This window comes from Vombatus ursinus, unplaced genomic scaffold (assembly GCF_900497805.2).
Source record: "Vombatus ursinus unplaced genomic scaffold, bare-nosed wombat genome assembly UNPS02014789.1, whole genome shotgun sequence".
NCBI classification, from domain to species: Eukaryota; Metazoa; Chordata; class Mammalia; order Diprotodontia; family Vombatidae; genus Vombatus; species Vombatus ursinus.
In genome coordinates this window covers 3590880-3602066 of record NW_020954567.1, presented here as the reverse complement: position 1 = coordinate 3602066, position 11187 = coordinate 3590880, and the positions used below count along the sequence as shown (strand labels likewise).

Below are 11187 nucleotides of genomic sequence, written 5' to 3'. Positions count from 1 at the left end.
TAAAGATGGAAGTTACACCAAATATGCCCCATAGTAGTCCTATAATGCTCCCAACTATGCAGTCGGCCCCCAAATTATTGTAAATTTCACTGAAAGGGCAAGGCTAGGTGGCTGAGAGAAATTGCGGAATGTTGTTATTAATCAGGTGGACAGAATAAAAGCAAACATTTGTGGCACTCAGTATCAACCCAGGCAGAAACTATGTCCATGGCACCACAAACATTTCATGGCTTCATCCCTGCCATTTTCCCACAGCCAAGTGAAGAGCTCAGGTCACTAATTTTCCCCCAGCTACAAGCACCACATACTTTAAAAAATGTAGGTGAGCAAAGCAACATCTTTGATAGATTTGTCTTAGCTTTTGGAGAATTCTGAAGTGCCGGAGAAAAACAAACAAAAAAAACCTAGTCTACAGATTTCATCTTTTCACATCACCTGGTATATATATATATATATTTAAAGGAATAAAAAAGACAAGGTCAGAGTCTGGACAATTAAAAAAACACACAATAACCAAATAGCCCCCAAAATAAGCAAACCAAAAATAACACAAACAAAACCAAAAAAAAAAAAAGATAATGTTTTTTTGTATTTTTTTTTTTTAAGGAATAGGAAAATAAAAGAAAAGAATTTACTTCTGGGTCTCAAAGTTAATAAACATAATGTGTTAGGATGTACCTATTATGCTCACTATTCCAACTTTTCTTTTTAGTTTACAAAATGAATTACTGTCACTTTTAAACATTGTGAAACAGGAAATGGATGTGCACAACTCGACACTTTTCTAGCATTCTTGAACTAATTCACAAATGCAAGAAAATAAAAGAAAAATGGAGGAAATGATGAATGTAGGTAGTTCGGTGTTAGAAACAAATGCAGGAATGATGCGCATTGTCACAGAAAGAAGAGGGGCAATTCCCCAGCCTGTTTTGCGTGCTATAAGGGTCATTTTTAAAATTTTTATTATAAACACTATTAAATTCAGACCGCTTTTTTGGTTTTTTTTCTTTATCTGAATATACAAGAACATTCATTATCAAATGTTCATAATCAATACTACAAAGAACGAGACACAAGTCGCAAGAAACAATGGAAAATGTTAATAAAGCTGAAAGAATCGTCGAGAATTTTTTAAAGTTTTTTTTTAAGTTTTTTTTTTAATTTGAGTTTCTGCAGTTTTTTTCTTTTTTGGTATCGAAGTCAGGTTTTTCTGGGCAGAAAAAGAAAAAAGCAGAAGCAAAAAAAATAGAGGGATGGGTGTGAGAAAAGCCAAGTAGGAAAGAAAAAATGATCATCATTGCCAAAAGAAAAAGCAAATTAAAAGATGTAAGTTGGCAAAAATACTTCAAGGGAGTCAATAACCACACAAGAGAAGGAGAAGGGAGATGAAAGGAGGACATTATGAACAGGGTAAGTAAACCAAAGCTCTGGCAAATAATTTTTCAGGGATAATCTGCTGCCAGGAAACATTAAGGGCACCTACTTCCCCTAGAAAAGGAAGGGCATCTGGGGACAGAAATGGTGCCCGAGTGGCTATCTGACTATGGATTGAATGAGTGTTCCATTTCAGGAGGCACTGCCATGCCCTGTCCTTTTGCTGAGCTCCTACTTGACCCAACAGTGAAAGAGTTCTCTTGGCTGCCATGATGGTGGCATAGTGGTGTTTGATGGACTTGAAATCTTTCCAAAGGAGTGGGACAGAGAGAGATAGGGAATAAGGTGAAGAGTGTAATGTGGGAGATGCTTTGAGAGTGGAGCAAAGTACAAATGAAAGGTGTGAGAGAAACAGTATATGGGAATGAGGCTCTGCTCTGAGTTTTCCTTCCCACTTGCTTATGATCATCACGTATCTGGGCCTGAAGGTCTAGGATGGATTGGGATCTTATTGTTCTCAAGAAATAGGAATCCTTTGGGTAGTAGCCATACCCTTTTATTCTGCCCATAGCATAGGCTTTGACTCTGATTTCTTAAAGAGGAGTTGGGTGCTATTGCTGCTAAAATTAAACCTCCCCATCGATCCTAACAATAAGAATGCTGTCCAAGACAAGCCCCACTTATGGCTCTATGACACAGAACAGGGAATGATGCTTCTACAGAGCTATTAATACTTTCCCACCACAAATTTGAATCTCAAGATTCATGAGACTAGTTCTCTTCCCATTTCATTAAAACACTTCTATTGGTCCTCAAGGCATAACTCTACCTGCTAGCAAGTTAATTTAAAATTTCCTTAAAACTTAAGTTTTCTGAGTTTCTTATGTAGGGGGAGGACATGAATTTTCCCCCTGAAGGAAGAGCTTTCATTCATTTTCACAGTGCCATAGTAGGATGATGACCAGATGCATTCTGAAAATGCTTGTCCTTGTCCTCAGAACTTTGGCATCCAACTGGAAAGTGTCAGAATGAGAGGATGCTGGGCACGGTGGGTGACTGTGGGCAGGCTATTTCCAAAAGTACTTAACAATGTCTTATATTGGACTCATGTTCAAGGTGATACAATCAGGCAGACCCCATCAGTTCACTTAGAAACAGTAGCTCAAGCTAGAAAATGGCCTTTCTTTCTAATTACAATATTAGCAGGAATTAGAGCAATAAAGCCCTTTATTTCACCTACATAGTGCAGGCTAGTTCATGCCAAGAGACCATTACTTTATACACATATTAGAGATAGCAAGTAGAGACAACCAGAGGGCAAACAAGATTCAGTAGACCCAAGAGTTGTTTTGATCCAAGGATCTCAAAACTCTGTTCTAAAAATATATATATGTATATACATTGAAGTCTTACAAAGTTCTTGGCGAGGTAGGCATAACTCTCCCCATTTACTGATAAAGAAATTGAGGCACTAAGAGATTTAGCCACCTTCTGCTTTGTCAGGGACAGGTTTGCAGCTTTATTGCTTGCATAGTTGGCTATGAAAATTGTTAATGCCTGACTGCTTAGGGGATGTTGGAAAATACCCTGCTAAGAACAAATGCTTCTCTCTTAGATGTGCCCAGGGGATAGAAGCTACTGTGCTGAACTCCATAAGAAATTCTTACTCCTCCTTCCACAATGCTCTCAAGTTTATAGTTCAAAGTAGGCCAATAATTAGCATTGTACCATGTTTTCTGTTCTCTTCTATAGCAAGATGTTCAGAGTCAAGGATAGAGTATTCTATGAAGCTTGGCAATTGGAATGATATGCCTAAATTAAAAGACAAGTCCACTACAGACATCGTAGGTACTGTATATGGCTTTCCGAGAGCTCTAACAGTAATGGGAATGGAAATAATTTCCACTAGAAATACTACCTCTTTTATTGTTCATTCCTGCCCATCCCATCATATATGCTTGGTGGTCCTGAAATTCCCCACTCCTTGCCTCCTATTTCTTCTAACAGTGACCCTGATTCAGAGCTGATGATTCTTCTCTCTTCATCTCACCACATGCATAGTGTTAGGGTTACTTATGTTAAGTATCTACATGTGATGTGTAAGCAGATTTGGAGAGTGGGTAAATGGAGGAGGGTCTGGTTGGAAACTTTCTGGGCAAGGACCTTCTAGTTCTTTCTCCCTTTTCCTTGCCTAACCTAGGGCTATACATGCAGTGAGCAACTTAATGAATGCTTATGGATTGTTGAATGTTCTCCATGAACGGTGCCTCAGAAATCAAGAGCTGTTATAGGGGGGAGAGAAGGCACACAGGAATTCTGTCTCTTCCCACTCTCTGCCTCCCCTACCCGGCTGCCCAATTTCCTAGTATTTGGGCAGGCAGCACTGGGAATCTATCTGTCAGAATGATAACTGGAAATGAGGGAGCATTATAAATCCATCTACGGTGGTTCCCCCAAGAGTCACTGGGACAGGGGAGAAAAAAGGTGAAGCTGTTCTGATTTGGAACGGCTCCCAGAAATGGAAGACCAAGGGCAAAGGGCAGAGGGGCATGTGGAATGGGGAGGGCAATGTGGCGTCTTCCTGCTAAGAGGTAGTGTGAGTACAAGAAACACTGAAAGAGAAGAAGGGTTGCCTGTCAGTCTAGGAGTGAGGTAAATTTGGCTCCTCAAACCACCAGCATGAAAATGTACAAACACGTTTATTAATGTTTTGTTTTTTTTGTTTTTTTGTAATTTGTCTTTTTTTTTTCTCCTCTTTAAATTCCTCTAACTGTTGAAAATATCCTTCAGTGATGTAGCAGAGGCCGCAGGGCGAGGGAAAGGTGCAGGGAGGATGGAGGAAACAGGGCTGACAGCTGGAGGCAGGGGGAAGGGGTGGCTTCTACCCAGAAAAGAAAGGGAAGAGAGTAGAAAGAAGTGTCCAGATTGGCTGAAATAGCATCCCGAAGAAGAGAAGAGAAGGAGACTCTTATTGTGTTTGCTGATTGCTTCGACCTCCAGTCTGACTGCTTCAGCATTGGGGAGAGAAACCCTCCCTCCTGCCCCCGCCCCCCCATTAGGGGCAGGAGGTCAGTCAGGGATGCGATTGCTGGGAGATCAGTTGGAGGTATCAGAGTGAACACTGCCAGGGCCTTCTGTAGGGGAGGTCACTGATGAAGGGGTAGTAGCATCCTGCCAACCTCCATTAGCCTGGAAAAAAAAAGAACAAAAGCAAGTCAGCCCCTCTGTGATCCAGGCTCTCCTTTTTTTTCACCTTACCAATGGTTTAGCCATTAAGGCATTTTCCCCTCTCCCAATCATTGTTCTTCTTTCCCCTTAGATAAAATGTGGATTTTAGCCCCCAGAGTTTAATCTTTGTATAAAATCCTAACATCCAGCACTTGTAACGAATGTGCTTTTCAAAGTGCTTCCACATGTATGATCTCATTTCATCACTGCACCAAGTTTGGGGTAGGTGAGTCAGAGACAATCTTCCTAAAGCTCAGGCCTACCCATGCTGTGCTCCTGGTCAAGAAGCTTTAACGGCTTCACAGCCTGAGCAACACTCCAGGGGGCCTTGACAGTTTTTCACACTGCTCCCCGCCATAAACTTTGCATTCCAGCCACACTTACCTATTTCTTGTTCCCTCAAACCTGGCATTCCTTTTCCTATCTCCCATGCATGGAATGCACCCACACTTGGAGTCACTAACTTCCTTCAAAGCTCAGCTCAGACGCCCCCTCTTATGGAAAGCCTTTGCTAACCCAACCAGTTCTTACATCCTGGGCCTCCACGGATCAGCTTGTATTTAGAATGCAAGATCCTTTTGGGCAGAGACTGTTTCATCTTCGTATCCCTAGTACCTAGGAGAATGCCTGGAACATAGTAGGTGTTTAATAACTGCTTGCTGACTTACTGATTTATCTTTGTACACAAGATCATATATTTATAAGGAGAAAGGGCTTGAGAGATTAAGTCCAAATCCTTCTTTTTATAAATGAGGAAATTATACCCAGACAAGTTAAGTGAATCACTCACTTCATAGGTGGCAGAGCTGGTATTTAAACCCAGATCTTCTGCCTGAACCACCTGAACCCTCCCAGGATGATGTAAGATACTTAGGTGGGAACAGGGATTGTTTTATTTTTGTATCCCCAGGGCCTATCAAGATATTTTGTCCATAGTAGGTCCTCAGTAAATGTGTGTTAGATTAGATTCTATAGTAAAGAAAACGGGCTACATGTAATTTCAGTAAAAACAATGAATGAAGCTATTCCACTAAAAGACTTTCTCCCTTCCAAAAACCTAAGTCAGCCATCTCTATAGTAATACACATTCCAACAACAGTCGATGAACAAGTCCTTTCCCACTAAAAGTCTAGTTTCAAGCCACAGTGGGGTAAGTGTCCATGACAACTTTTAGATGAACAGAGGCCATTAAGTAGCCAAGACAAGAATTCAAACCAAAGCAATTAGAAGAAGCATTTTTGATCGTTTCAATAGAAAAACGTAAAAATGAAATAATAAGGAAACATTGTAAACCCCCCCACCCTCTCTCCCCACCCCACACAATAATACATTCCAGAAATAGCTCTGAATCCCTTGCCAAATTCTGGACACTGTTATCTGAAACATTTAGGTTAGACACACAGAAGCACTTCCTCCAAGTAAAGTGCTTTTAATACTAGGAAATATTGTGCAGTTCCCTTCTCTGGGGGTCTTTTAGAAGAAGTTAGATGCCTACATGTCACTGTTGATAAAAGCCCCACAAGATCACAAACCCCAAGGGAAAAAAAAAACAAGTTAACTGGATTTCTTATAAATCACAAAGGTTGTACTGGCTGTAGTATCCCAGCTTTCATGTTAAGACTTTCAGATGATGCACAGTCTTGGGAAACAGCTGACCTTGCTTACTGCCATGTTAACCCTAGGGAGCAATTCCTTTCCTTTTCCTGGACTGTGGGTGAATATTAAGTAGGGAGCTCGGCCTTTGTGCATTTATTTATCTTTGAATGCAATAGCAGCCAGAGATACTCCCTGGTACAATGGCATGGTGGGGGTTAGAAGTGGTGGGGGCAGAAGGTTCTAGGGTTTTTATTTTCTCTTCTCTACTCTGCCCCTTCACAACACCCACATTATTTTCACATGCCAATCACACCCTCCCCCAGGGACATGCTAACTTTTTAAAATGCTTGTGCCACACACTAGCTAAAGTGCAGCCCAAGATGTGTCCAATGGATCTTCCACATCATTCCCAAGGGGGAGTCACAATGCTTTTGGATTGAATTTGGTAATTCTGCCTGGAAGGAATGAATAGAAGCAGCTGGTAAAGCAGTGGATAGAGTACTGGGCCTGGAGCCAGGAAGACCTGAGTTCAAATCCAGCTTCAAACACTGTGTGACTCTGGGAAGTCACTTCAACTCTGCCTGCCTCAGTTTCCTCAGCTGTAAAATGAAAGTATTAATAGCACCTTACCTCCAAGGGGTGTTGTGAGGATCAAATTCGATGATATTTATAAAAGCACTTAGCACAGTGCCTGGCAAATAGTGAGTGCTTAATAAATGTTTAATCCTCCTCCTTACTTCTAGGGCCTTAGTAAGCCTGTAGCCTAGATCAGTAGATACAATGTGAAAGACTCACACTGAGTGAAAAGGTAGAATGAAATGTTGACAGAGTGGAGAGAAAACCCTGGGACTTAGAATCAGAAGACAGGGGTTGAAATCCTGTCTTGGGGGCTTAAAGCACCTTTGCGACTTTAGAAAAGTTTCTTTAGCTTTCTGGACCTCCATTTCCTCATCTGGAAAAGGTGGGGATCGGATTACATGAGATCTTTAGATGAGAAGTCTTCCAGGGTACAATGCAAGAATCACCTACCATACAGAAGTTCTGGTTTACCAAAAATACAAATGAGTCCTCTGTTGGGCATTGAAAGCCCTTCGTGGTCTGTCTCCAACCTTTCCTCCCAGGCTGATCTGACATTCTTCCCTCTCATTCTGTGCTCACCTACTCAATGTTCCAGTCAAACTGGTCTAGCACAATACACTATCTCCTGCTTATGTGTCTTTGTACGGGCTGCTCTCCAGACCTAAAATCCTCCTCTCCCTCTCATCCCCCCAAACTCTCCCTCCGTCTGTTTGCCTTTGGGATTGTCTAACTCCCTTCAAGCTCTGAAACATACAAAAGGCCTTTCCTGGTTCCCTAACTCTAGCATGCTCCCCTGAGCTACCCAAATTACTCTGAATTTATTTTTGTATAGATTAATCTGGATCTATGTTGTTTCCCCTCATGGAGTATCTGTTCCTTGTAGGCAGGAGCTGTTTTTGTTTTTGTTCTCATAGTCCCCCCCCCCACCCCATACTCCCCCCATCCCTTCACAGTTCTAGACATACAATTGGTGCTTAATAAATGCTTATTTAATTGAATTCAATTTACTTCATAAAGAAGTTACATATATTTTTAATATGCCTCATTATACCTAGAAATAACCAGGTCTTTGATTATATTTAAAATATGAATTGATTTGTATCCAATTTTACAACCTCTCTATAAAGTACTTCTCAACTACCGTAAGAACGGAAAACATAGAGGAAAAGACAAGAAGAAATAGTGGAAATGCAGGCCTATTTCCTGACCATAGCATAGGCCCTTATCAACTCTTCCCTTAACTATTGTTAAGAGCCTGCTGACTTTTTCCTCAATGCTACCACAATAATCTTCTCTTATAAGGCACAGGCCCAATCGACCATGTCACTCCCATACTCACAAAACTTCCATGGTTCCTATTTCCAATAGTACAATATACCATTTCTTTTGTTGTTGTTGTTGGGTCGTTTTTCAGTTGTGTCTGACTCTTTGTGATTCTCTTTGCTTTTTGGCAAGGGTATTGAAGTGGTTTGCATTTTCTTCTCCAGCCCATTTTACAGATGAAGAAACTAAGGCAAATGAGGTGAAGTAACTTGCCCAGGGTCACGCTGCTAGTAAGTGCTTGAGGCTGGATTTGAACTCACAAAGAGGAGTCTTCCTGACTCCAAGGCCAGCACTCTATCTACTGTGCCTTAGCCTGACACTTAATGTTCCTCTTAAGCTGACTTCAGTCTGCTTTCCTACCTTTATTTGATATTAGTCCCTATCAAGTAGCCAACATTCCCATCCAAATTGGACTACTAGATGTTCTCTGAATTCAACACGTCATCTCTTGCTTTCATGTTTTCCTGAAGGCTGTTCCCTGCTGCTTAGCAAGCATTCTTTCCTAATCTTTGCCTTTAAAAGTCTTTTTCTTTCTTTAAAACTTAGCTCAGGAGCCAACTCCACCATGAAGCCTTCCTTATAAAGATTCTCTCTCATGCCCTCAAACTTAAGAGTTTTTCTAAGTCTGTGAAATATTTCTTAAAATGCTTTGTCTCTATTTTCTCTATCATTTTTGTCAATGTACATGTCAAGATCCTCTTTTACACGCCCTCCCCGTAATAGAGTATAATCTTCTGGAGGGAAAAGACATTGCTATTTTGTAAATTTGTGTATCCCCACTGCTCAGCACAGTACCTAGAAGACATTAAAAAAAAATGTTGAATTGGATTGAATTGGCCCAATGCACAAGATTTTTGTGGGAAGGGAAGAGCAGTCAACTATGACCACCATGTTCCCCTGGTCATTTTTTCTGGAAAGAAGCAGGTGTCACTTGCTGAAAATTTCCTCTGAAGTAGATCCAAAAGTGCTTCAATTTAACCTTGTACGCTAAGTAGGATTGGCTGAGGCTGAGATCTGTTAGTTGTATCCTCCTCCCTTTCCCACTCTTCTCCTGTGCTTACCTTAGCAGCACACCGTTGATGCAGAGAATCCATCACTGGATGTGACAGCCTATGCTAGCCTGGCACTGAGAAACTCTCATTTGCAACCCAGAAAGACGCTGAGGTGCCACAAACAGGCTGATGTCAGCACCAACTCGAGCTAGATCTGCATATGGGCCAGCTGCCATTACCAGAGATGCCTTTGGTGTGAATGAGGGGGTGGACGTGCTCGAGGGCCCTAAATCACCCAGGTAATGGTGGGGCTGGCTAGAAATAATAACAATGGAAACATACAGAATCGTTTGACAATGGGAGAGACGTCAGCAAAAATAGACTAGAAAGTGGAAAAAAGAGTCCCAGAATCCTTTTTTTTTTACCAGCCAGAGGGAGATTTCAGTACTGATACTCTTAAAACCTTTCTCTTTTGTGATACCTACTTCCATTAGTAATGTTTGCCAATTAACTTTGCAAAGCAAAAAATGTGGTTGCTCCCCCTCCTCTCCTCTGCCACTTTTTTCCACCCCAATGATGTTAAGATTCTATAAAAGAAAAAAATGGGCATAAAACATCAGTACTCAAGCATGAGAGCTGGGTCTGGAACATGGTCTGCCATGATGTGGGGACATCAGTTTGAAGAGTATTGCATGCACTAAGTAAAGAACAAAAGACAATACCATAAACCCTAATGTTATGGATGGGTTTCCAGGAGTCAACTGTAAGTGGCTTTTTGGCTTGGCCACCTGACTTTTCTCTACTCCCAGAGTCATTAATGGGACCTGGCAATCTAGAATTTAATTCACATAAGTATGTAACATATGTCTTTAGAGTGGAAATAACCAAGGAACATGCCAACCACTGGTTTTGGCCAGAGCAGCTCTTCTGAGATCCCTATCCTGATAGGCTTTCATCTCCTCTTTCAGTCCAGTAGACTGAAGAGAATGAGTTCTCTGTTCCATGCCTCTGAATGGTATCCTCCCCCCCAATAAAGGAATCAATCAGGCATGTGGGAAAGTGTTTTGGAGTCAGAAGGCCAAGGTTTGAGTCCTAGTTTTGACACTGACTGGATGTGTGACCTTGGAAAAGTCATTTAATTTTTTGAACAGTCCATTTCCTGGATAAAATTGGGATTAAAATCCTTGCACTGCCTACCTAGCTAATGGAGTTGAGAAGCAAGTGCTTGGCAAACCTTTGCCACTGTGTGCCAGACAAATATGAGTCACCCCAGAGTAAAGGACATATAGATGAGGGCCATAAATAGGCTGCAGGGGGTTATCAAAGAACACGAATGATATTTGCAAAGGGATGTATGACCACAGCAGAAAATGAGAGCAAATGATGAAGAACCCACAGTGCACTGGAAACCACAAAATGTCTGAGTTAATTAGATTGAGAGTCAGGAAGACTTGGATTTAAATCCTGCCTCAGGCACTTACTAGCTGCCTGACCCTGGGCAAGTCACTTAATCTCTCTCAGCCTCAGTATCCTCATCTATAAAATGAAAATAATAGTACCTATCTCACAAGGTTGTTAAGATGATCAAATGAGATAACATGTAAAGCACTCTGCAAACCTTAAAGCATTGTATAAATGCTATTATTATTATTATTATTATTATTATTATTGTTTTGTATCCCAAGTCTTAAGCATAGTTGGTGCTTAATAAATGTTTGCTGAATTGAACTGACAGAGGAAGGCTTCTAGCATACTGAGGGGATGGACACCTCTCTCCCACCTTTGAAGCATCTACAAGATACGGACAAGAGTGACATGAGATGAGAAAGTATGGATGGGTTTCAATCTGCACATCTGGAAGGAATGCCAACACTGATGAGATCACAGACCCTTGAAGTACTATGAAAAGATCTAAAATACTGGGTAATACAAAGATGTATCAGACACAACCTTGATCTTCACAAGGATTTACAATCTACTGAGGGTCATAGTTACCACCGCTGCTTGGGCTACCATGGATCATGCTGCTTACTAAGGAGGATAGAACAATCCATTAGGGTTTGAGTATGATAGAATTTGGGACTGAAGGAATGAA

At 41.2% G+C, this 11187-nt stretch overlaps 1 protein-coding gene across 2 annotated transcripts in view; it reads right to left on the bottom strand.

The window, feature by feature from the left end:
- Nucleotides 1-1178: 1178 nt before the first annotated feature.
- PBX1 (PBX homeobox 1) overlaps nucleotides 1179-11187 on the bottom strand; it is a 327785-nt gene continuing 317776 nt past the window's right edge. The window contains exon 9 of one of the 2 annotated variants that reach the window (XM_027868534.1): nucleotides 1179-4563. In XM_027868534.1, the coding sequence (XP_027724335.1) occupies nucleotides 4471-4563 (93 nt within the window). In that variant the 3' untranslated portion in view covers nucleotides 1179-4470. The remainder of the gene's footprint in view (nucleotides 4564-11187) is intronic. The other variant, XM_027868536.1, reaches the window with a different exon arrangement.